A 27,330-nucleotide genomic window follows, 5' to 3' on the forward strand; every position below is an offset into this window, starting at 1 on the left:
ACTGAATAAGAAAAAAAAAAAAAAAACAAGCTCCAGAGAGAATAGAGTTCAAACAGCAGTAGTAATAGTGCTGAGTGTGATATGGAATACAATGAGGAGAATGTACAGTATGAGACTCCCTTCAATTATAAATTAAAAGGAAATCAGTGTGAAATGTATGGAATAACCTAGATACTGAATTAAAACATTGTATGTGTCTCTCTAGAGCCACTTTTGTGAATTGAGGTTCCTTTTTTCAAAATCATAAGGATTTCATGTGTCTTGATGCAATTTTTATTTTCTCATGTGAATTACTGCATCGCTTCAACTTAATTGCATTTATTGCTGACATCATCATTATTAAACAGCAATCTTTAGAGAGATACCTCTTAGGCCTCAGGGCAGAATGGTATTTTTAAACAGGGGAAATGTGCAAGAGAGTAGACTGAGACAGTGTGGAAGCACACTCCTGCAGTGTGTGTGCATGTCTATGCCATGAGGGGCTGGTACGATGCATCAAGGGGGTGGGGTAGGTATCGCTGCAATAAGAGAGGAGGGCTTAGCCAACGCATGCGCATGTGCAAATACAGCCTAGCCCTTATATTCCCACATGTTGATGTACATGCCACTCTGTCTACAGTTGCAAACACAAATGCAAGAATGTGTACTCTGTGTTTGAGTGTTCAGCATTTGATTGTGTCTGAACCATTCTGTAAACAGAATGCACACTCAGTATGTTATTTTTATAATTGTGTTAATTAATGTAATCAAGTTTTGACACTTGATGTGCCTCATTTTCTCCTAAATACAAGTATGTGAAGAACAACAACTCTTATCCAATTCTAAACACAGAGGAGAAAACCCTAATTTTACTGAATTCACCAGGAGAGCTACAGTAAGTTATGCCACTGACAGTAAACTGTTGGTAAACTTCACAGATAATTCCTCACTCAGGATTATTTTACTGGGATCTCCACTTATTTACCACCTCAGTCAATTATGGAACAGACCAAATCTCGTTTCAAGTGGTGGGAAAAGTACTCAAAGTGTTTACTTAATAGAAAAATAGTTGCATTAAAAAGCTTAGGTAAACATATTAAAGTATGAGCAATAGCCTACAGTGTAATTAAGCATCAAACATATTTTACTGATTCATTGAAATAATAGAATTAACAATTTATTAAGTGTTAATTGATGTAAATGATGCAGAATGCACTATGTCTAATTGTACTTAAAACTCCAGAAGAACTCCAGAAATTTAGCATGCAAATGCAATAGACTGGGTTCAAAACAAATCTAGTAACTCTAACTTTCAGATACAAGTAGGAGTACAAAGTAAAATTCCAGAAACAGTGGTGAAAAACTATAAAGTAAGACAAATGAAAAAAATACCCTAGTCATTGAAAGCTCATACCACTGCCATGCATTGTGATCATAGATGTTTAAAATACAATCACTAAAAGCAACCTCTTTGTCGTTTCTGTTAGTTTTCTGTGACCACAGGTTTTAAGATACATAGGATACATTTGGTCTCACTGAAGGGTTTCAGTTAGTTAGTTAGGCCTACATCGTTGTAGCCTGTTGCATTCTTTATTATCTGTAGCTTCTCTGACTTGTATTACAGTTAATGACTTCATATCAATTAATAATATCACAGTAGTAAAGACTGTGAGGGTCAAGCATCCTTTAACAGTCATATTAATTAAGGGTAGAGAGACAGCCTACAGTGCTTGATTCGTTTACCAATTGTTACAGCCACAAAGTACACTGTATACTACCAATAATCACATTCCGAGAGGCAGATCAACAAAAGCAGAAACGGGAAGACTGTGTTATTTGCCTCGATTCGTTGAAGTGCCCACTGCCACACATCTGATGTACATATCGATCTGTCATGTGTGTTGGTGGCTCTTTGCTCTCTTCCGGTTGCGGCGGTCCTAATACATACTTATAGTGGTATTATCTAATCCTGTACAAAATTACAAAGTCTATTTATTTTTTAAGTCAAATATTTAAAATTACAGGCACACATGTACGTTTAATTTATTTTACTACCACTGTGTTATTTTAATTGGTGAGAGTGTGAATAATTAAATCCTCTTGTTTTATTCTCTGTGTACAGGCATATCTGAAGACACCTTCTTACCCAGAGTTTTAGCGTGACCTCTACTGCAGTTAAAAATACTTGGGGGCGGAGGTTGAATCCATTGCTGTTTGACGATGTAACCCCTCTTTGCACGGATACGGTGACAATTTGAATGAGAAACCCCTTCATTTTGTGCATAACCATCGCAAGAAGGGCTTATGTGCTCCTCGCCGCTTGATTTCCGACTCGGGGTGCTCAGTGTTGTCGGGGTAGAGTCCGTTTCAGCTGCACTGCATCAACATGGTGAGTGTGACAGCGAGCACTTGAACGCCACGGTTTCTCTTATTTGTCGCACTTCATTGATAAAGCATCCGCTGCTAACATACATTTTCATGTATGTCTGCTGCGACGTTGCTGACCCATTTATGTTTTCAGCCATTGTGTTATTGTGATTGCAGTGTAACGTTAGCTTAGCTTGCTAGCCAAAGGAGGTGCTTGTAGCCGGCTAGTCAGTGTAGCTATTTAGCTAGCGGTAGCTAACAGTGAACGTTGACTGCAGTCTGGTGATGTTAGAATATAACGGTTACTGTTTAAGTGGTGTTCACTCACATATAGTGTTTGGGAGTACTGACATTACATACATACATATGTATGTGTGTGTGTGTATATATATATATATATATATATATATATATATATATGAGAGAGATATGTGTGTGTGTGTGTGTATATTCATTCCAGTATGAATCATACCAACAAGCAGTTAGCATGCCATTCAGCTGGCAGCAGAATGCCTTTGGAAGAAGTCAAGGTGTGTTCACCCACTTGACCTGATCAGTTTGACCTCAGGATGCCCTCAGAGGAACTGAGTGGTTCATTTAGTGTAATAGGTCATTTGGTGTAATTTCACAAGCATTTGTTGAGCACTCTGATAGTTATGTCTAATTTCATGTCAAAGGTTTTATAAAACCTGTCAGGAAAATGTTTCTATTGTCAATTTACTGAGGGAAATCGATAGATGTTAACTGCAGGTTTGTCATTACGTTTGTTTGTGTGTGTGTGTGTGTATATATGTATGCATATATATATATATATATATATATATATATATATATATATATATATATATATATATATATATATATATACACACACACACACACACTATTCCAAGAATTGACAGTTCTGATTGTAACCATGATAGTGTAATTTCTTATAACACCCAATAATCCCCAAATATCCCTCCAAAACACAGTTGGTGTCTTGAATCTCATCACAACCGGCAAGTAAATTTGACAATATCAGCAGAAAGATGGGCTAAAATGTATCAATTTGGGATACCTCCAAGATGCTAAGGTGTTTTATGTTTATTGTTTTGTTTTGTTTTTGGATTTGTATTATGAATATTTAGGTGAGTTGATTTGTATTATTCTTCACATAATGCAATCAGAATGTCCACAATCTGCTGAACGTTATCCTCTATTACAGCAGCTAGGACAGGACAATGGTGACAATTTATAAAATAGCATTAGTAATGTGAAAATGATTGCCAAGCAGGTAGAATCATTCATTCTTCAAATCAAGCAGGTAGAACAATCAGATAAGGTATGGACATTTCCAGTTTATTGTAGTACCACCAGGTTATACTGTAATACTAGGGGAGGGGGAAAAAAGAAAAACTTAGGCTACAGTATATCACAGAAATGATAAACATCCAGGATCTTGTCTCTTACTACAATATTAGTATCAGGCCCATTTCGATATATAGTATGGCCACACACTGGCCACACTTTCAGATATTTCTATTTGAAAGTGTAGTCTTGGATGTCCAACACTCAGTAGTTGAACAGTTTATAGAGAAGGATTAAATACACCTAAGAGTAGTCAAGATGAATGAAACTGGTGAAGCATCGGTCAGTACAGGCTTTCAGTGCTACAGAGTTAGTTTCATGGGCAAAATAGTAGTGAAGTGTTTGAGCTCTTATGGATGGTGGTTATCACTGTAGCTCCCTCTCCCCACCCCCTACAGATTTCATTTGGTTGGTGTGTGGAGGGGGTCAAGCAGACCGGGCGAGATAAGAGAGTCCATGCTGGCTCAATTTCCCCCAGGCCTAAGATCCTTGCAGGGCCCCCACGGAGAATGGTCAGCATCCACCAAACTGAGACTGTGTGCTTTTGACCTATATAGCATGACCATTACTCACATGGAGAATGTCTTGAGTCAGAGAGGTTGTGTTTGGTCACGCATCACATTTTAGTGAGTATAATTGCGAAATTAGTGGCACCCACTCTCTCCTCTGTGACTCCAGAATAGGTTTTGACTTTAGCTTTTGGAGCTTACCCCATGCTGGGTGATGCTGGGGATCCCCATGACCAATCCACAATCTAGGTCTAGTGTACAGGTCTGGCCTCATCACCTCTCCTGTCTAGGTGTCATTGACTTCCTGCTTCTACACCTGCTAAAGTCGGACATAGGTTAAACCATCACTCAGAAATACATTTATTAATGTTATGCGCAGGGTTGTTCATTATTATTATTATTATTATTATATATTTGCTTGTTGTCCAGCCTTATGTTAGATGCAGGAATATGTGAGGTTAGGTTACCATGTTCAACTATCCACAGTGCAGTCCAAAACTCAGTTTCTTGTAAAATTATATAAATAAAGTCATTGCAGAAATTTAGACTACTACATGTTTATGCCATTTTTGAATGAGGCCAATATAAGAATGAGCTGAAATCCTAAGTAAAGATGCTGAAGGCCGTACTAGGGGACTTAATGCATTTTAATCAGTTTTCATTGCTGGAACAAGATAATATTGGCTGTAGCTCCGTGAGAAAAGAAAGACAGACAATAAAAACATTAGGCTACCAATAACTTGAAGGTATATGTTATGCTTCATGCTGGCCAGGATAGGCTAAGCACCAGCTAGATCATGGATCGACCCAGACAACACATTTTCAGAATCTGCGTGTCAGCAGAGTCGGTATTTTACCGTTTGATAATATTGAGTACTGTATTAATTTTCCATTCTATGAAAAAGGTATTTCTTAATGAACTAATGATTCTCAAAATTGCCACCAAGATGCACATTAGTTAAGCAAAGTGAAATTAGTTTTCTAAATTGCCTTTTTAAGTGAATTTAGGCTTTGTTGTGGGGTTGAGTTAGGGCAGGGAGTTTTGTTTAGCCTAATATTATTGATGTGTAAACATAATGTTGAGAAAACAAAGAAGGCTGCAGGTTGTCTATTCAGGTGATGAGTTTGTAAGTGTAGAGAAAAATATTTTATTGGGGATTAGACAGCTAATTGGTTCTCTTTGCTGAAGTGTGTGTAGGCACAGATATCAATGATTCCTACTGATTGCCAAAGAGATAAGCCAACCTGCAGACCTTACTCTACAGTGAGTGGATAAAAGCGCAGCATGATGGCAATGATTCTGGCCTCTTAAGCCTAAGTGAATATTGATCTAAGTGTGCTGGGTTGATATTGAGCTCCTTATGTTGCTAAATCTTTGGGTACCTACCAGAGGAGTACTGGCTGTTCATTCTCCTGGGCACATGGAGGCTGACATTGTTGTATTGCGGACAGAGCATAATTTAGTGAACATTGAATTTAAATTAGTTGGTTAGGTAATAATTAAATCACTCAGAAAAACTGATGTTTAAAAATGGTTACCATTGCATTTGTTGTATCAAGGTAAATGTGGCAATTTTATTTATTTTCTACCACTCTTAAGTCATTTCAAATTGCATAAACCAACAAGAAACAGCTGATAGATGAAACAACCAAATATAAATGTAATTTTGAATTGAATGAATTAGATACCTGCCAAAATACTGTAAATCCAGCACTGACTTACAACATTGCCCTGAATGGCCTAATACAATTAGATATATTAAAGAGACAACTACTGGTTGGTAGAAACTGTATAGAAAAATCAATGCTGGTTTCAAAATCTTAATCACCTCAAGGGTACAGATCATCATGTCAGCCACTCTAGGTCATCACGTCTATGCATAGCCACAAATTGTAGATTTGAAGTTTCACCAATCATGCAAGAGGCATCTTACGTTCTGCAGAGTAGTGGGGAGTCCCAGAAACATAAACATACAATGTTGTTTACCATGATGTCATATGAGAGTTGTTAGGGACATCTGGTAGTCATGTGATGTGATTGAGAATCATCATAGGCACATGAAAAAACGTGTGAATGATGTTAAGGCCCTTGGGAAGGGATGACAGGATGGTGATACGTTGGTAGCCTAAAACAGTGTTTTATGTTTTCTTTTGGGCGGGGTGTTCTACAACTCTAGGGGGCCTTTAATTTGGAAATTGTCATATTATACACATAGTGGCTTTAAGTAAAATAGGAAAAGAAGAAGAATTGCTTTGAGGAATCTAACATGTTTTTGGTTTGACTAAGTAACGCTGAAGTGCTTAACACCTGGTTCCTACAGAGTGTACTCCCTGTCTATGTTTATAGTGAAATGAAGGTCATTCTGTGTTTGAACTCTGTTTGAAATCTTATCCATGTTGTGGAACCTAATCTTTTTAACAACTTTCCCTTCTACAGTATTTACAAAGAAAACATGCTTTCATGTGTTGTTTCATGTAGAATGGTTGAAACCATCTACCTTATGCTTTGTTATTGGCTGCATTATTAATCAAACACCTCACCTAGAGGTCACTGCAGTCTTGCAAATCAAAAGCATTCATGCTCTTGGGACCATGAATGAGCTTAGCACATCTCATGACAATGCACAACTACATTTTGTTTACAAGTGCAACTTTTGGCCTGATGGTGGAGCTATAGGAAAGGTCAGGGGTCATGGCCAAGTATTACAGTATCCATTTCTGGGCACCATGAATATCCATGCCAAATTTCATGGTGAAATTTTGTACAGACAACATCTTAGGCTCCACTGTTAGCAGGGCAAAACAGCACCATTATAACCAAGTCTATTACCTCACCTCAGTATTGGCAGTATGCCAAGAAATTGTCCTCAGAAACACTAGATGCAGTGTTGAAGAGTTTGTATTATAGTATCACATACATATGCACAGTTTGTTTATGTTGCTAGATAGTAGGCCTATATCAAAGAAACATTCAGAGTCTGTCATAACTAGCTCACTAGCCTCTCTGCACGGAAATCTTAAAAAGGTTTTTTGGGACATCATCTGTGGTCCCTATTGAAAAACATGTGTTGTGTATCAATGAGTTTGTCTGTTGGTCTGTAGAGGGCACATTTAAATGATCATATGAGCATTTGCAATTAAGATGTGAAGCCTTTTGATCTCAGATTGAGAATTTTGGACTTCAAATTGCATTTGAAACACTTTTTAAGATACAGTTAGTAGATATGCTTCAGCCTGTATCAGTCTATATAAATCTATACTTCATGTGTGTAACTGCTTTATGGCATGTGTAATTACTATTTAAATGTGATTTAAACCCCCATCCTATTTCCACAGGGTGTGATCGGTGTGCAGCTGGTGGTTACCATGGTAATGGCCAGCGTAATTCAGAAAATCATACCTCATTATTCCTTTGCAAGATGGCTACTCTGCAGTGGCAGGTAATGTAGAATCCTGAACATGCTGTTTCAGATAGTTTCTCTAAAAGCTATAGCTTCATTTCTTAGTTTACTTGCGTTCTGAGAAGCATATTTCAGAAAGAGTCCAGAACAATGGGGATCATAATATTTACTCAGATGGCAGAGTGTTCAAAAGGGTTTGGATAGAAGAAGAAAAAGAATATCATTAAATCATACCGCAAAGACCAAGGGGCATCAAAATATTGGGATGACCCGAGAGGATGATGCATAAAAATAAAGTGCCCGCCTCATTTTCTCTAATTACTGCCACATATGTTTTTCAGTAAACCGCTTCTTGGAACATATTTAATAATTAATACATTTTTCTTTTCAGGGCACTGTTGAAACTATGTTTTTCCCCCAAACTTTTGCCCTAAGCAGGATGCCTGGAGTGTCCCTCCAGAATATTTTCTAATTAATTTTCCATAATAAATAAATGTACAAGGGGAAAAACAAGCGGTGCTCCTTCAATCCTCCTCTACCACACAGAGTACTTCTCAAGATGCTCTGACAAGAAGGTTTCCAAACTAAGTTAAGGAGGGTACCTAGGATCTTCAAAAGGATGCTCTTAAATTAGCTCCTATTTTAAGATCAGTCCTTAAGGACAGATAGCCTTGCTGTTGTAAAGTCTCTCACAAGTGCTTTCTAGATGTGTATCAGTCACTGATATAAAGTAAAGCCTTGAGAACTGTCTGTTTTGTGTATGTGTTGTTTGGGAGTTAATCATAAAGCTGTGATTTGTTATAAATTTAGGATTTTGAGTCATGTTCATAGAATCAAGACTTAATGTCACTGCTTTCAAGAGCATTTTTCAATGAGGTTTTTGATATTCTTGCTATAAGGAGTAATGTAAAGGTAATTTAAGCTTTTAACAGTAAGTGAATTCCCCTTATTCTTACAAGGATTGGAAGTGAACACACGAGTGATGATGCAATATGTCTCTTGTTTAAGTCCAAATCACTTAAATTACTCTTTCCATACTTCAGAACTGACATGATAAATTATTTTATACTGTATGTCTTAATAATTACATACTAGGACAACAAATCTAGCTTTAGTGTGTCAGTTTTTTCCCCTTGTCCACAACTTTTGAAATATGTTTTATTGTGTCCTCTTTCTTACTCTTTCCTCCTCTGTTCACGGCTGAGCCTGATTCCACATCTCCCTTCTTTTTTTCTTTGTTCACAGTCTACGGTGGTATCAGCACCCTACGGAAGATGAGTTGAGGAGCTTAGCTGGGAAACAAAAAGGACAGAAGAGGAAAGATAGGTAGGTAGGAAGGATGGGCTGGAATGAAGGGCTATTGTTTGGGGGTTGGGGAAATGCAGTGGCACAGATGAGGTACGAAAGGCACCCCTTTCATCAGAAAGGAAAGAAAAGATGAGAAGCAGACATTTGAGATGGATGGAGACCACAGGCATGTCGGCAAACAGATGAAGCTGATGTGTTTATGTGGCTCATTTTAAGGCCTGTTTGAAGTAAGGAGACAGAAGTCTGTTTTTGTTGTTTTGTTCTTTTACGGCTCTTCATCAAGGCTCCGAAGTGGCCCTGTCTAGTGGATGTGAGGAAAGTTGGTCCTGTTTTTTCAGAGCCATTACTATTTAGGCTATTTTAGGGGCTGACAGTTTAAAAGCATTGCATCCTCTCTGAAATCAAAGTTTCTCAAACAGCATTATCTCTTCAAAGTGGTCAGATGTCAAGCTTTGATTGTGGAAGATGATTTTCCTTCAAGACTATTTTGCAACTCAAAAAAAACTATTACATTTTTAGGGCTGCAGGTGGAAGTTGAACCATATGTTGAACACGTGAATTTAGTGCTGTTTCCTTTGTGTTCTCCTTTTTAAATGTGAATTTAAATTGAAGTCACAACTGAGAGTTAATCCTTACTTTTCCTCATAGTGTCCAGCTCCTAACTTAAGGCGGGTTTGTAGCGCAGTCCTTTCTCTGACCCTGTATGAGGCAGGTCAAGGCTCTCTAGCACCACATGTTCAGTAATCCCTTGAAGAAAAAGATGGGCCGCTTTCCTTTTGCCAGCTCGTGCCATGCAGCTCCGTTCCCTTTGTTAACAGTCTGACTCCCTCAGTCAGGGGTGAAGCTGAGCCCCTCAGAGATGAAATCTGTCCAGGGCATGTTTGGCCCAAGAGTCTTACAGTGGTATTGTCCTGTGAATCCAGCACTCACACAGGGCTGAACAAACAAAGCCCAGAACTGAGGAGGCCCACCAGACAGTTCTTCAAGCCTAAACAACAGCTCCCCATTTGCCTGCTGTTAGCAATTTAGTGCTGCTTATGTATTGCCCCTCTTGGTCATGGAGGAGTCCAGTAGTGTTAGTAGTAATATAGTAACTAGACCTTTGCCAACTATTAAATTTGGATGTCAGAGCTGCAGTGAACGGCCCTAACCCTAACAAGGAAGGGTTTTACCTGTGATGGATTTACTATCACAATGACTGTTTTGGGGGTCAATTGTATAAAAAGAAAGATGAGACAAAACCCTAAACAAAAATGTCTGCTAGAACAGACCCCACTACAAAAAGAACTCTTTTCAGCATAATGATGTGTTTTATAGTTTGTATCTCTTCACAGGATAAAAAAAAAATGTTAATGGTCTAAAATTCAGTTTACTTGCATTTTGGATTTGCTTGTTTCTGTTATCCTGACCCTGGCTGTTGTTTTGCTGCTCTCTCCTCTTTGCCCTAGGAAGTACAACGGTCACATAGACAATAAGCCGCTAACAGTTCCCAAGGACATAGACTTACAGCTGGAGACGAAATGTATCACAGAAGTCGACACATTAGGTATAAATCTAAGAGGACAAATGTCTAATAAAGAAAGTGTAGTCGTAACTTTTCAATCACACACTCTTAACATCTGTATATACTGTGCTGTATTTTATTATTGAATATTTGTATTTAATTATACTCTTTATGCCCCCAGCATTGCACTACTTCCCAGAGTTTCAGTGGCTGGTGGATTTCACAGTAGCGGCAACTGTGGTCTATCTGATAACAGAACTCTACTACAGTGTGGCTCAGCCCTCAGGAGAGATGAACATCAGTGTGGTCTGGTGCCTGCTAGTACTCACTTTTGTCATGTATCCTTGCTTCAGTGTTTTGGTGTAAACTGTTCTTTAAATTGGCAACACATTTATGCTGTACAATACGTCTGTAGGCGGGTTTGAGGTTTCAGCTGAACAAACCTGTTTTCTATGGATTCTCCTCTGCACTCACATTTCCATTATTTTCACTTTACATTCACCACCATCCTACATATGTTGTAGGTTAACATATTGTTGTCTATGATAGATCAAATCATTCCAGCTTGATTGTGTGGATGCAACAGTGGTAGAGAGAGACTATAAAATGACTGCTAAAGCTCCTACTAGCTTGACTGCTAGCACTTTTATGCTCCACAGCTACCTGCTATTTTGCTACGCTGAATGATGGTTAAATAATATGCATTACCCTTGCCACCAACCACAGGGATCAATCTTTCCAGTGCTCCTGGTCGAGCCCAGCTCGCAGCTGGTCAGATGGTGTGTCATTTCCTGCGTATGTCGAAGATTGGAGGCCCAATTTTCACAGCCCAACAGACTGATATGCTTGGGGAAAAGGACAGACTGGGCAACAGATGAAATGGGACTATGAAGATGAAGATGAGGGAATATGTTGGCTCAATATATGTGTTAATGGGACACTTGATTTCAGTTTTCCTATTTCAGCTCTGATGATATGTTTAAGACTCTCGCCCTGGAGATCAGCTCTGCTGCCTTAACCTTTACTGATAACTCTGGAGCAGCATGCTTTTCAAGTATCTGCATCTAATAGTACCTTGCTTTTTCCCCTTTATAAAATGTGTAAAAGCAACTGCATATCTTACCTTGAGCCAATGTTGACAGACCAACTCTGCAGAGTATTAATTGTAGCCCACCTTATTATAGTGCAGACATGACTATTTCTCTTTTCAGCCTCATGCTGGCTCAAACTTGTCCAGTGAGTGTTTATACAGCTGTCTTCACAGTACTGAACGGGGGGAGGAAGACTCCATTGGCTTGAATGCCATTCTTGAAATGGACTAAAAGGGAGTGAAAAATTGGCATGCTGTCACCTTTTTTAAATGTTGCAGAAACTAAGAGTTTAATTTCCGTGGGGACCAGAGTTTGCTTTAGAAACATGCTCTGTCCTTAGCTGTCTGATCAAGATCGATGGGGCAGAGTAAAATACTATTACAACCGCAATGGCACGCACTGGTGCCAAAGACCCACACATTATGTTCCCACACAAGCCTGGTAGCAGGGCTTGTGTGGCATTAAGGGGTTGAAGGTTCACACGGGCATATACAAAGTCTGTGTACTTGTGTCAAGATGAAACACATTTTGTGTGGTTCTAAATTGTTTGTATTGGTTAATTGCTGAGACTTATTTCTGTTTCCCTTGAACCTGTAAAAGGCATTCAAAATATATCTACAAAGCAGTTTGGATTTGCTTTATATGCCAGTGTGCTTCTGGAGAGGTTTTTCCTTGACTGTCCCTACAGTAAGACCCTTTTCTCTCTAACGGCCCACTACTTCAAACTGGAGGAAGGAGGCGAGCGTTCACTCTGCATTACTTTTGCTTTCTTCTTCTTTGTCAAAGCCATGGCCATTCTCATTGTCACTGAAAACTACCTGGAGTTTGGTCTGGAGACAGGTGAGTGCTCCACCATTCTTTTCTCTCAAATGACCCTGTTAGTAACAAACAAATTGTATTACTTTTGGCCCCAGTGAGTCACTGTCAAACATGTCTTCATTTCTAGGATTTGCAAACTTTTCTGACAGTGCTTTACATTTTCTGGAGCACCAGGGCTTAGAGTCCCAGTAAGTACAAAATCAGTATTCTCATAGTATCATTTTTGTTTTCTCTGCCTTCATGAATTCTTTATGACTCATGAAACTAAAGTAGAATCTAACTATGTGTTTTCTCTTTCACAGGGGTCCCATATCTAAACTCACCTTCAAGCTGATCCTGGCCCTGCTCTGCTCCCTGATTGGAGCATTTCTAACTTTCCCTGGTCTACGATTGGCCCAGATGCACCTTGATGCACTCAATCTGACCACAGCCAAATTTACACAGTGAGTCCACTGCAGTAATTGTCTTCTCTTCTGTGCTCACTCATGTATTTTTCATTGAATACATTTGATGTCTTTCTTATCCCTAATAATAAGGTGGAAAGTCATGGCAGTCGCTGTTGAAGCATGACCTTTAAGATCAGTTCCTGGTCACGAAAAAATTGTAATATGCTTTATTTCTTTTACTTTTGCTAGTTGCATTATGTTTTATAGCTGCTTTAGTTGCCCTCTTTTCCAAATTTTATCATTATTCATTTTCTCGACAGTGGTGTTTTAAGTGAAAGCATATAACTTTTATGTCATCCCACATAAATTAATGAACGATGCAGTGGAATATACTGTACATATTTCTGATAATGAAAAAAGCTTTATCATGGTCTGCTGTATCTGTGGTTCTAGGCTTAATTAATACATGATGTGCTCAAATTGGCCACACAGTGCTCAAGTATCAAACTGTCCCCTCTTGGAGTAAGAAGAAGCAGCCAAGTATGCAGTTATACTTGTCTCCTACTATTGAGAGTGTGTCAGATACGAGAGAGCACCCTGTGAGTCAGATGAACGCCTTCCTCAGTTGGGGCAGATTTCTATTTCAGAACTCACTGGGTGGCATGTCTACGACCATGATAGGGGGTGCAGTGCAGGGAGCACGTCGCATCCAGATAATCCACTTTGGCATAGCATACTCTCCAAAATGGCCGCCTCTTCCATTCCCTCTCTTAACTGTCATGAGCTTACATCCTCAGACCCTGTCGCTAGCAGGGATTATCTCCAAGCCTTTAAAAATCTGTGCCTTGGTTATCTTCTCTCCTCTCTCAGGGAAAGTTGCATTGATAGTATGGACCTTATTTCTAGATTAAAAGCAAAGATTTAAGTGAGGTGTTTAGTTTTTTTTTTTCAAATACATTGGAGTTGATCATGATTCTCAGCAATCATGCATATAGTTATCAATCACTGTTTGGGTTTCTGTCAGTGGTCAGAAATGTTTTAATTATCAGAGGTTTTCTGACACACTTGCTGTAAAGGAGGATACGTTGTTGGATGTTTCTGAGCATCTAGCATTATTATTGGTTTAACTGGGCATCTTCTACTTCACCTCCCTTTTTTTATAGGACTCTGCTTCATATCAACTTCCTGGCCCCTCTTATCATGGTCCTGCTGTGGGTGAAGCCCATTACCAAGGACTACATATTGAACCCTACTCTGGAAAAGGAGAGTGTGCCTTTGTAAGTAAAAAGTAATTATCTGGCTCCAACAATCCTTTAAATGTCTGATACAGATGTACATAGATGTGTATATAGCCATTGCCGGTGTGCTCAAAAGCAAACTAATTTGCTAAGAAGAGATTTAACCATATTTGTAGGAGAAGTAACTATCTGAGTTACTGGAAAGTTTACAATCATATTCTTTGCTAATAGTTCTAATAATTGAGCATGGACAATGAGCTCAGTGGTAGAATGCTTTGTAGCTCGTGTGAGATTGCCCCAACATTTCTTGAAAACAAGAGTGTGCTGAAGGGGTATGTGCTCGCACCTTTTGTTGATTGGTCTGTACTTGGTAGGCAAGCCAGTTGGACTCCCTTGATATCTAGTGAGCTAATTACCTGTCATTCAAACAAGGGATGGGACAACATTGCCAAGCTGTGAAAATAAAAGTAAATGTGGCTTTTGTGCTGAAAAATGGATGTAAACAATGCAACAGCAGTTGCAAAATGGAATTTACAACGGGTTCAATGAGATAAGGAATGTATTCAGCTCGTAGATGAAGTGACAATAGTACACACGTTGTCTACTTGGGTTAAAATTAGATGGTAAACAAATTGAGTCATACCACAGGGAAAGCTCTTTATTGTATCTCAACTGCTGTCATTTGTTAGCTGGTTATTCATTCTAAGATAACATCTTTCATTTGTTGCAAGTTTGAATTCTGTCATGTGTCAAACTTTTTTTTCTGCTGCTGACAGTGACTGTGATACCATCAAGGTCAAACATGATTAAGCCTGATTTCCTCCTTTTCACCTTTTTTATCTCTCAATTTCACCCTCTTTTACTTTTTCTTCTGAGTTGTTTATGCCTCCTTTTGCTCTTACTATATTTCCTATCTGTCTCAATGTCTCTGGCTACCATTTGAATGATGGAGCAGATGTGTTGAGTTTGCGGGCCAGAAAAAGCTGTCATCCCTCTCCCATCTCTCCTCTCTTACTCTCTCCTGTCTTTCTATTAATATCAGGATGACTGAGCAGACGTATGATACGTTACGGTTATGGGCCATCATACTGATGTGTATGCTCCGGCTCGCTATGATGAGACATCATTTGCAGGCCTACCTCAACCTGGCCCAGAAGGGTGTGGACCAGATGAAAAAGGAGGCGGGACGGATAAGTACTGTTGACCTGCAGAAGATGGTGAATAAGATAATAGATATGATCATCCTTATTATACCATTCTGCATCAATTTAGAAATCATAAGTTTATCCCAATTAACACATTGTGTACTGTTGGAAGGGATTTAAAGGCAGAGCAGTGTTAAGATCTGTAATTCTGTAGTAACTGCTTAGATTGAGCCACCTTGATGGTTTTGCAGAGGTGGAGAAATTTAGGAGAAAGCCAGTTTCCCTTTATTAAAAGCAAATATAGACACATTTAGGGTCCTGTCTTTGTGCATTAAGGAGCAGAGCACAAAACTCAGTCATCTGCCCATAGGACATGCATTATGCAGGAGGCATGCAGCCCACCTGTGGGGCACTTGGAAATTGGATACATTATCAATGAGTGTATTAGTGTATTATCAGTGTGTTTAGGACTGGCATCAGTTGTGGCCAAACACAGCACCTCTTTCATTCCCTTTTAAAAGCCCTCCCCAACATGAAGTTTGGTCAAGTGCAGACCAGCCTCTCCTAAGTTACTCATATTCTTGTTTGGGATGTGCACAGAGGCAAATGTTGTTAAACATCAGCCCAAATTAGAATATATAGTGCTGCAGATACAAATATGCTGTCAGAGTGTCTATTTTTAGCTGAATTTAATTTCTAGACTTAGTGAAAGAGTTGTGAAAGAAAATGTCTGGTCATTAATAATTTTGGACTTCTCTGCCAATGTGATGGTTGTATGAACTGACAGATCCTCAGTAAAAATACCATTTGTCTAAGAAGATAACATTATTAAAACTGATATTGGCGAGTAGGCTGTATCCCTACATTAGATGAAGTTTGAGGAGATTGTTTGTTTGTTTGTTTGTTTGTTTCAGAGAAACAAAAAGCAGCTATGAGAGTTTGGTGTTAAAACTCCCAAGTCATGTAACACACTTTGTTGAACAGTTTGTGTAAAAGCCCATGGTAATGGAATTCTTTTTTAATTTCAACCAGGTTGCACGTGTTTTTTACTACTTGTGTGTAATCGCACTACAGTATGTGGCACCACTGGTGATGCTATTGCATACAACTTTGCTGCTAAAAACCTTAGGTGAGTCAAGCGCTGCTCTATGATTTTCCAGTTTAGGATATGTCTTTGCTATCTGTAAGTTGAAGCTATTTTCTTCTTTTGCCTTATTTATAACAGGTGGACACTCCTGGTGGGTCTATCCTAAAGAAGACCTGCCTTGCAACCATGAAATGAACTCTGACTCTGTGATGGGGGCGGCACCAGTAGCAGCCCCAACACCAGCTTCAGTGGTAGAAACAGGAGCCCGGGCGTCAGTAGCCCAGCTGTCAGTGGCCCTGGGAGGCCTGCGGACTGTCTTCAGCCCCTTGCTTTTCCGGGGCCTCTTCTCCTTCTTTACCTGGTGGATTGCTGCATGCCTCTTCTCCACCTCCCTCTTTGGCCTCTTCTACCATCAGTATCTCATGGCTGCATAGCATCACCAACCCAGCAGTGGAGCAGTGGAAGCCAGACCCCCACAGGGCTACTGTGTGTTCGACCCGATCAGAAAGGACTGAGTGGGGGTAACAGAAGCCTATTCCGCTCCACAACTGCTTCCCTCCCCTCCCTCCCTCCCTCTGACCACCTCACAATGACTGACTATATCATCAGAGCTCCTGGTTCAACTTCCAGTGCTTCCTCCACAGATGACTCTGTGAACTCTTGTCATTGTTTTTACTACTACGACCACTACCTTTTTATTTGAAGAGTAAGATTTATAAACCTTAATTACAGACAGACTGTTTGTAAGTATGAGTTAGAAATATAGTAATTAGTGTCAGTGGTGTATTGGCATAGTAATGAGAAATTGGTCCTGTTTCCTGGATGAAATTTGAATGACATGAGATAAAATACTGTATCGCAGACGCTGATTACAATTCATTTTACATGTTGAAATGTGGTGTGGCAGTTCTGCTCAGTTCCACCAGTTTTAGAGAAGCCAGTGGGGAGAGTTTAATTAATGTTGTTTTTAATACTAGTACTAAAACTGATCACACATAATGAGTTTGATCCATCAACATCTTCAGATTCATGATGTCTTTCATTTTAGGAAGTCCTAAATGCAGCCTCTTACAGCTTAATGCATGTCAGTAGGAGTCAAATTGCAGGCTGTTCTCGTATTTAAATTCCCTCTGTTTTCAGTGGTCACTAAGGCTCCTTATGGGCAATGAATTACATCACAGACTTATCCAGGTAAAACCTCTGGAGTTACTCAGCATGACTGGATACATGCTGTTGTTTTAAGTTGTATTGGTTGGCCTTGACATTACTGTAAGAGTCATGCAATTATATTCCAGTCTGTATCACAGTCCGTGATAGTGCTAATTTTCCACAGTGACACATTGTAAAGAAGCTACATTTAGGTCACATACTATCATTAAATATTCACGGAGGCTAAAGTGTGACTTCAGATTAGCCTAAAACCACCATAACTAATTTTCGGGGAAACTGATTACTGCCATACTTGTGCCCCATGTTTATCTTTTGATCAAAACTTTAAAATATGTGTTCAAACAAGATATCTTGTTTTGCTCAAATGTCTAAATTCCATTGACCACGGACCACGAAAGAGTATGAGAGAGTCTTAAAATTTTGCGGCAAGGACCAATGCGTCACTGTTTGGAGGAGGAGGAGGGAAGGGCATTCTGGATATTCCCAGAATGTCTGGTTGGGTAGAGCTGTCGGCTAACCAGAGTTAGAGAGAGGACAACCGAAGAAGAGTTGTACTTGCAGAAGAGGCTAAACATGTGGGTAGACATCTCATTGACTTGAAGCTGATGTATTTAAATGTGTGTAGTTGAACTTGCCATCAAGGACAAACTTCTGTTTCTAAATGAAAGGCGTTCCAACAGATTTGTGATGTTTAATTTGCATTGTAACCTCCCTGGTTTTAACTGAGCCATTTTAGAAACAGTGAGAGAATTTTAAGCTCTTTCTTGTTTGAGCAGCAGTGGTATTTTCAAGGGAGGGCCACACTTAGGGCTCAGTCAAGATATGTGCTTGTGTCTGTGTGTCTATCTGCATGTATAGGATCTCTGCTGTAAGTCAGCTGTAGACTGAAAGTGCATTGTGATCAAGATCAGATGACGTCAACTACTGTTGATAAGCTACCACCATGTTCTGCTTTCCTTCTTAACTTTTACCCATCCATTGCTTTTAAAGAGAACAAGCTTTTGTTTTTTGTTTTGTTTTGTTTTTTTATTCGTTTTCTAATGGATCAAATTGTGAATTTGTAAAAGTTTTGATTTTTAAAATGGTGCCAAGAGAGTCTGTTCCCCTGTCCCAATGTCTGTAGATTTGGTGTCTGCTAGTGTTTGAATTTACAACTGGATTACAACTTTGTGGCCTTCTGTTTTCTGTAGATCCATCTTGATAAAGAGGGAATCACAAGTTCTGGTTCACAACATGACATAACGGTATTTACAGTGTCTTTGCATACTGCAGTTCTTTGGTGGGTAAATGTATGCACAGTCATTGTGCTGATGAAGCACTGGGCCAATGATTGTCCAGTCTATTCAGGAATGTAGGGCACATGGTGCGAGATCAATTACAGATCACACAATCTTGTGGTTCCCCAGCATTTCATTTTGTCATTACATTTAGTATATCATTTATAGCTGTTATTTCTGAATTCCAGCTCAATGAATTTTGTACAGAACACATTTTACACAGTCAAGCAGCACCATATCACATTTTTAAGCTCCTGATGTCAAAAGCCTTAGCTTCAGTTTTGTTTGTTTTAAATGATGGGGAATATGCACATAATGAATGTATCAATCCTGCCTAATTTCTAGATTGTTTCATGAAAATGATGGTATTGTATGGTTAATTGATTTAACACTCCCCCACCCCCTGCACTTCCTGACCTCTTTAATTGTTAAATCTACCTGTCAAACTAAATCTAATTTGTCCTAATGACTTTTTATTGATTGATTTGATCTGTTTTTGTATTTATTACACGAGTTGAGGCCTGTAAACATTTCTAATTTTAACTGCAAACACTTCATTTTGTTATTGAAGTGCATGATGGCTTAAGTCAGTTTTGAAATTGTGTTTGACAAATCAGTTACAGATTAACCTGTTTTTATGGTCTGGTCTAGTCAGTTAAGAAGAAGCTGGGATACTTTCAGAATTCAGTGGCCTGAATGAGGCATTGTTTGCTCTGTTTGTTACCACAGAAAGTGTTTTATAATTCATTGTTTGGTTCACAAAGTAAATTACACACATTGTTGTTCTTTCATGTATTTATTTCTGCTTTAGAGTTTTGTCTTAAATAAATTATGTTCTTTACGATGTCCTTTTTTATTTTATCCTTATGCTCCACCGGCTCGCTGACTTCATAACAAGGAGATGGGTTAATTTACAAAGCTTTAGATGCGTTTGGCACTTTAGGTATGTATATGTTGTGAACTACTGGGAAATTCAAAACAAGGGTCTATAAGCATTTTTTTAGTGTTGAAAGAAGAGCTTATAATTGTGTCAGTGGAATTCATATGGATTTCTTGGTCACTGTCATTAAATGCTGCAGATGACCAAAGAGAGAAGCTGAGTTTGGATATTTAATATCCAAATTCACTTTGAAGAGTTTTGTAAATCAGAAAATTACCAAAATGACAGCAAGTCAGTATTCCTATTGAAGTTTGATGATACTCTGGCCTATACAAGGGAATGACTAACAACTTTAGAAATGATGCCTCACCAAAGACTTGTTTGTAAGATAGTTAGTTCATTGACTCAGTCTGTCTCTCCTTGTTGAACCAGTCTCTCCTCTCCTCCAAATCATGCCAACAGGAGCAAAATTTCTTGAAATGTGATTTAGAACTATAAGCACTTTTTTCCTGTGCTAAAACAAGTGAAAAATCTAACAGGCACAATAACAATTTTATTTTTTTTACATGAATGAAGAAAATTTGGCTGATTTTAAACAGAGTGTGGAAAACTTGTAATAATATAAAATAATAAAGTGGTATTATTTTATGTATCTTTTTGGCTTTTACTGCAGAGCTGCATTTTGTAGTATGTCCTTGTCACGGAATTCATACTTGAAGGTGCTTGAAGGAAACAATGATATGCTTTACTGCCCCTACTCAAATTCACATGTTGGACCCTGAGTGACAAAACAGTTCCACGCAGATGTCCCTTTCTTAAGGCCTTAGTGCTTTATTCCGTACTCGGAGACTACAACCACAGAAGGTCCTCTTTCAGGCTTTTCTCTGCGTTTACAGTGGCTTCTTTTTGGGTCTTCAAGGTCTCAGGCAAGACTTGAGATTCTATCTTCTTTTTTTTTTTTACTAGTCTTTGAATTATAGTGCTCAATAATATTGTAATTGTGTGTCAGCATCACTCTACTTATGAAATATGTCCTTGTGCATTGATTTAGGCAGGCAGTGCCATTGATTTGCTTTTCTTAGTTTGCCTTCTCTCTTCTTGCGGGAAAGGTTAGTGGAATAGATAAAGGAATGAAATGACAAATGCTCCCAAACTCCTCTTAATGCACGCCATTCTCTGGGAATAACATCGGGCCAGTTAATGCAGGCCTTGAGTGTCATTGTCCACATGAGCGGGAAAACTGGGCCAATGCATTCATTCATAGGTAGACAGATCAATAAGACAGCTTCCAAAACAAACCAGTGGAGAGGTTCCTTTATTCCTCTTGAGTGGGGACTATTCACCGAGGTCCCTCTCTCCGTAGAGCGGCGTGGAGCTCCGCTTCAGGAAGGAGAGTAGAGACCCCCACCCGTCCGTCCCCAACACAGCCCAAAGAACTGAGAAGCTTCTGGAGAGGTGACGCTATAATAGTGGGCTTTCTGTCTGACACAGAATGGTGATCCCACCCTCATGTCGATTGTGAGAAGCAGCAGCCATACTTCATGACTGACCTGACCTTGTATCTTGAATGGCCTAAAAGAGAACACTTTAGATTGCTTGAACTCCTCTGACCTGTTTTTACATTTCTTACTTTCTTTACAATGATACCTCCAAATTACGACAAAGATAAGAAAAAACAGAAAAGGTCCCCTGCTGAATTGAGTGCCCATTACAGATTGGTTGACTGAGATCAGCATGCAGCAATCACCTTAAATGTAATACATGCAATTAATCATTTCTTCATTACCATGACAACAGCTGACAAAGTAGCACAAAACATTTAAATGATTTTGGCTGCAGCAAGCAAGTGGACTTTTGAAAAACTGACATTTAATATAGCACATATTCAAAACTGGTTATAAATTCCACAAAGCAGCATTAAAAATAAAAGTTGACACAATTCAAAATTGAAACAACAATTTTATTGATATTCGAGATAAAAGTGCAGTTTATTGACAGGTAGTAAAAACAGGAGCAATTCGCAATGTATTCAAGCTGCGTTTGGGTAATGCTCAGAGAAATCAAGACACAAAATTGTATTGAGATATGACAGTGAGAAGGTTATTTTATAATCATGACAAATTGGGATTTTGTTTGAATCACGTCAGTCAAATATACAGGGCCAAGTGTATCATCCAGTGTTTCATGAATGTGTGCTTCTCTGTGTGACTTGATAAGGAGCATAACATAATACGCAGAAAGCTAGATACACAAGCGACATTTAAGATGACATAGCCATTGTGGAGGACCAATTTTATTTTTACTTTTGTCCATGTTATCCCACTGACACACACACTGATTATGACTCATATCATTCACATCCCCGCATATGGGAAATATTGTTCATCTGTCTGTGTATTATGACCTAATTGAGTTAAACGTGCACCAGTTATAAGTGCAAAGCAGGGAAAAATGGCGAGGGGAAAAAAAGAAATAGAGATTCTCGCCAAGCAAAGTACATTTAAGTCTTGGTTAAAATTTGAGGTCCACTGCCTCGTGCTGGAAATATGAAATGGCTGACTGGCCTCATGGTAATCACCACTGCTCTTACAATAATTCATCTCCAGATGAACATTGTTCCTTTGGGGGCCTCCATGCTTCATTGTTGTACGCCTTTAATCAGCAGCCTCCTGATAGACACTATACCACAGACACACTGCTACAGTATAGCTCCTTCAAAAGTGTGTGTGTGTGTGTATCCATTTAGCGCTTAAATGAATTGCTTAATGCAAACCAACAGTGACATTTCCCCCACTTTTTTAATTTAATATAGATTATATTTAGTGTTATTATTCCAAATATATCTTGACCTTTTTTTAATATTATTGAGAATTAAACTGAAATGTTTTGTGATGAGAAAGCAGCTTATCATTCTCTCAAGCATCACACAGTAACAAAAGGTACATTCAGAAACACTGGCCTGCCCATTTTACAGTTTTAGATCAGCCTCTTTTACAGGGAGCTACCAGATATATTAGTATCAGTTATCTCATATTGGATCATTAAGATGCATTTAACTTTAGCTTAACACTCCTCTAGAGGGGAATATTCACCCACCAAGAGAAGTGAATTTCATATTCTGTGTCTTGTATGTGTAATCCATGATTTACTAGAAAAATTGCGCTCAACTGTTGGTACATTCCAAATTAATTAGCAAAAGCAATATTACAGCACACAGCTTAATGTCTTTCATGGTGAAAAAGCAGGACATTAAGCTCACAGAAACCTAATAGATTTTTCCAGGAATCCACATGAATGAATAAATTAATTATATATATTTTTTAAACTCTTGTGTCCAATTTCTCTTCCTACTAAATCCTGCTGTAGCTGTCTCCGTGACAATAACAACCAACAGAGTGGACTGCCCCCTAGTGCCACCAACTGAGTGTGGCAGTGTATGGAGGGGGAGGGGGAGAGCTTGCTTGCTTTGAGCATTAGCAGAATGCCAGCTTTTCAGTGGCATCCAATCAGAGAGCACCTTGGTAACGCGTTCATACAGCCAGAGGAACTAGGTGGCGAATGCAAATGCTCCGAGATCAAGGTTTCTCCTTGGCAATGGTGCAGCACTTGTTTCTCTCCTTTCATGTCCGAATGATGATGGTGATAATAAGAGGGGAGGACAGGCCTCAGATTGAGCCAAAGGGGGAACGAGCATCGATGAGATCTTTGATATGGAATGCTGCATCATATGATATTAGTGTCATTCATGGTGCAGTTTGATTGACAGTTTATTAGAAAAATTGTGAGAAATGCACCAATGTCTTCATCCATTTTTCATGTTTGAAATGCTGACACTTTGATGCACTTTGCCGAATGAGGCGCTCATACTAGGACAAAGGAGCTGTAGCCTACATCACATTTCTTGGCAAAATTTTTTCTCCTTTCTATTCAAAGAAAGAATTAATACAGTAACAAATATATTTCTATAATTGCTTCCTTTGTGGTTCTACGCTCTAGCAAATGTACTTATATAAACACACATATATCCACATGCATGCACATACACACACACACACACACACACACACACACACTCACAACGGAAACCTGCATCATTTTGCTTCAGGGATTCTGTTGTTCTGCGTGCCTCAGGTCCAACAGACTTAATTTTCTGTGTTATATTTTATTAGGCTGATGATGCACATTGCATTCACGGAGCACTTCAACCTCCAGGTCCTCCCACACATTGTTGTAAAGGCAGCCTATGTTCCTAATTAAGACAATGTAACTCTCCGCTGTTTTCAGGAAATGTAAAACTGAATGGAATCAAGGCGGCAAATTCAGAACATTACTCTGGATAAAGGGAGAAATGTTTTTTAAGTCAGTTAGCTTGTCCTTTAAATACCATGAAGGGTTTCTACATGATTGTGAATACTTTCCTTACAGATCAGTTCTGATGACACTGATATACATGCAGTGTTTACTGTATGTAGTGATACTTCTTTTGGGAGAAAAAACCATGCATAAACACAGAGCATTATGTTTGTGTTTCACTGACTCTTGATGGCATATTGTGTGATATATAAGGGACATGTCAACAATGATATCCCATCTGTCCTTATATTTTGGGTTTGTTTGTTTGTTCATTTTAATTGTTTACACTGTTATCCCCAGTCCACTGGATTTGACTTGGTAAAGAGACTCATCATACTATGTATATATTCAAAACTGTAATTTCTTGGAAGCAGTGTTTCTCCCACTATATGCCTCTAAAACAAAATTTTGTAAGAATTTATATATTTTCTGAAATATAATGTGAAAAACAAAATAAACAACTGTTGTCATATTGTAATAAGAAGGCAAATTCAGAAACTACATAACCATGAATAATTGTACTTGAGGTAATTTCCATAAAATCAGTAATCCTTCAACCAAAACTCAAAAATTGACCTTGTTCAAAGAGTTAATTTGCCGTTTGATCCTGTTTGTCTGTGAGAAAGTTACATATAGACACCATGTTGCTTCAAACGACCCCTGACCTCTTGCTGCGACCTGCTGGAGCGCATGCCAACCACCGAGGAGGGCAACAGGTCACTGGAGTCATTTGCTGGAGTCCCAAGGGAAACTGGCCCCTGGACACTGGGCCCCTAGCTTCTCTTGCTGCAGAAACACACACACAGGCTGTAGCTCGAGTCTCTTCTACTACACTGTCGGCAGGGGAGACATAGAAGTGAACGTAGAAAGAGAAATAGCTGTTTTTGACATGGAATACATATTTATGCTGTATATGCATCAAGAGTGGATGTTTTTGCAAAAGACATTTGCAAAATTATTTGTGTGTGTGTCGACGTGTGTGTGTTTTTTCCCCACTTTTTTAAAGGCATCTCCATATGCACTCTGGAGACCTTGGGGGGAAAAACGAAAGCTAACTTTTTTTCACCCTGCAATATTTCACTCAAGAATATGAAAAAGGGACACCTATAGAAACATGTAGCACACTTTCATCATTATCAATTTTGTTTCTAATGAAAGACTGAGAATTATATATCACTTTTAGCACATTAGGGGGAGAATATAACATAAAAATGCTGAATTCCTTTTGGTATTTCTTTTATTCTTCCTAGAAAAAGACTATTATCTGGTAGTGGTGAATGCATATTAAGCAAGAAAAGCAACTATCATTCATCTTCTGCAATGCATAGCTGTAAATTATGGCATTATCTCTGCTGGCATAGAGGGCTGAGGTGGAGATGGAGTGTTGACAATAAAGAAAAGGAGGGTGTGGAAAAAAGGACAAACCCATACACACACCCTTCGGACTGAAGTCATTGAGAAAGATTATGCTTGGCCTTATCCAGTAGGGCCTGTCAGATTTATTTCCAGCATCAAGGGACTCTCTGCTGTCTCCAGCCCCATCCATCAGTGCTCTGTCTGGGTTTCTGTGTGGTCAGAGTCCTGGATGGAGGCTGGGAGTAGAGAGCTAAAGGAGGCTGGAGGAGGTGTGTGTGTGTGTGTGTGTTGGGGTGGGGGGTATCTGAAACACGAGCGGTTGCCAGGGCACACAGGCCCCTGGCATTCTCCACTGTCTGGCATCCCAGGGTGCAATGGGAGCACTAGTCCTCGCTAAGTCACCAGTGGAGGTGAAAAGCACTGTCACAGAGATGAAAGGGGGCTTCCCCCCACCCTCTGATCTGTGAGAGAAAAATGAAAAAGGCAGACGAATATGGGGAGAGGGAGCGGGAGAGAGCTAGAGAGTTTTAGAGAGTGTAAAATCGCTCTCACTGTATTTCATGTCAATATGTCTCACATTTGAAATCCTTATTATAGATTGGGTGTGGAAAAAAAGGGATGTGCTTTCATTGTTCAGGGACATGTCCCCTCACACACACACACACCATTCCCTTTGCCCAGGCGCCTGTGCCACACCACCCACCCCTGTCGTTCTGCACGATGTAACCTAGCAACTATTTAATTAAAATAGCATCAGCAAGGATAGAGGCTTTTTTCCCTCCCTTGCAAGGATTTCCTCCAATCTCAGTGCTTCTCAGCACACCACGAATCAAAACTGACGCCATATATGCCACTGTATTGTACCCCTCACATCTCCTTCTTTGTTTCTACATTTGTTTATTTCAACAAAACCTATAGCTTGCATCATTGACACCTGATTGGTGGAATGTACCTGATGTCATATATCTGCTGTGCTGGCACTACATCTATGCTTTAACTTGCCAGAGATTTAATGCAGGACATTATTATGCCACAGAGTTGTACAAGCAAGGCCATCACCTCTCTGTCCTTCAGAGTAGTCTATCAGGAATAATAGAATACCTCCTCTTCAAGCCCTTCTCCTCCTTCTGCACCACCGCCCCCATCCCCCTCTCTTTGTATGCCAAAATCACAGCACCTTCTGTTTCGACCTAAAAAGAGGCGCCTCTTACCATGCTCTACATGTGTGCCAAGCTCGGGCAATGCGGAGCAATTAGAGGAAATGTGAAGCAGCTCCACATGTCAGCGGACATCGGACTCACTGTCACTCAAACCACATCCATGACTCCTCTGCGAAACAAACAATGAAGCAATACTCAGGTTCAGGGCTGTCAAAACAGAAGGCCCAATCTCTTTTTCCTTCTCCTTGTCTGTCTTTTTCTCTCCTGTGCTCTTTCTGCAGCTAATGGATACCCTGATGTGTCATAGAGCAGTGAAGTTATCTGTCCTTTTATTTTATTTTCCATAATGTAACGTTCTGTATAGCACAGGTGCAGCAGAAGGATACACCTAACTCTTTTCACTTGCCCTCGATAGGAGGACCTCTGTCATTACTTAAGAAGCAATTCAGTGAAAGTCATGGTAAATGGCTTTAATGATCCTCCTGCAAATGGTTACATTATAGGGTTGACCTCCACTTCTGGTACATTCATGCTTTCCACCAAAAATTACATATTTCTACCTCTTATGTCCCTCTTTCCCTCTTTTCTCACTCACACTATTTCCATTTCTGCAGAACCGCAAAACCACTTCAGACACTGCAATTCAAACAGACATTTAAGACCAGTGAAAGAGGAAAGAGTTAAGAAATATAAAAGGATAAAATAACATATGCACGTCTATCTAATAGTCACTGAGAAAATCACTTTAAACCCAATTTAAGGGGGTGCTGGCATTGGACCATTTAGTATGAACTTTTCAATAAAAAGTATCAATGGATAAAAATCCTCTTTACTTGAAGAATATATTCAGATTTGAGCATGTGTCTTGACTGACTTGAATTGGACTGGAGGCCAAATGCATTTGGATTTGTTCATGCTTTGTTCATTTGCTTCAAATTCTGATTTAAAAA

At 39.3% G+C, this 27,330-nt stretch overlaps 1 protein-coding gene across 2 annotated transcripts; it reads left to right on the top strand.

The window, feature by feature from the left end:
• The first annotated feature begins 2,140 nt into the window (after positions 1-2,140).
• On the top strand, positions 2,141-19,472 carry tmem161b (transmembrane protein 161B). 2 transcript variants are annotated; one of them, XM_044196042.1, is made up of 12 exons: positions 2,142-2,368; positions 7,542-7,645; positions 8,852-8,932; positions 10,363-10,460; positions 10,600-10,756; positions 12,198-12,349; positions 12,456-12,516; positions 12,631-12,771; positions 13,878-13,991; positions 14,995-15,169; positions 16,130-16,226; positions 16,323-19,472. In XM_044196042.1, the coding sequence occupies exons 1-12, from the start codon at positions 2,366-2,368 to the stop codon at positions 16,616-16,618; spliced, it is 1,479 nt and encodes a 492-aa protein (XP_044051977.1). In that variant the 5' UTR covers positions 2,142-2,365; the 3' UTR covers positions 16,619-19,472. The 2 variants fall into 2 exon arrangements, with proteins under 2 accessions (XP_044051978.1, XP_044051977.1); XM_044196043.1 differs by lacking the exon at positions 8,852-8,932 and having other exon boundaries at positions 2,141-2,368.
• The last annotated feature ends 7,858 nt before the right edge of the window (positions 19,473-27,330 follow it).

Source organism: Siniperca chuatsi, linkage group LG5, assembly GCF_020085105.1.
Source record: "Siniperca chuatsi isolate FFG_IHB_CAS linkage group LG5, ASM2008510v1, whole genome shotgun sequence".
NCBI classification, from domain to species: Eukaryota; Metazoa; Chordata; class Actinopteri; order Centrarchiformes; family Sinipercidae; genus Siniperca; species Siniperca chuatsi.

What these genes read in the sequence shown, in the direction of transcription:
- tmem161b (XM_044196042.1), top strand. An exon ending in TGGCTACTCTGCAGTGGCAG is followed by an intron (nt 7,646 to 8,851) that starts GTAATGTAGAAT and finishes CTTTGTTCACAG; the next exon opens with TCTACGGTGGTATCAGCACC. An exon ending in CACCAGGGCTTAGAGTCCCA is followed by an intron (nt 12,517 to 12,630) that starts GTAAGTACAAAA and finishes TCTCTTTCACAG; the next exon opens with GGGTCCCATATCTAAACTCA.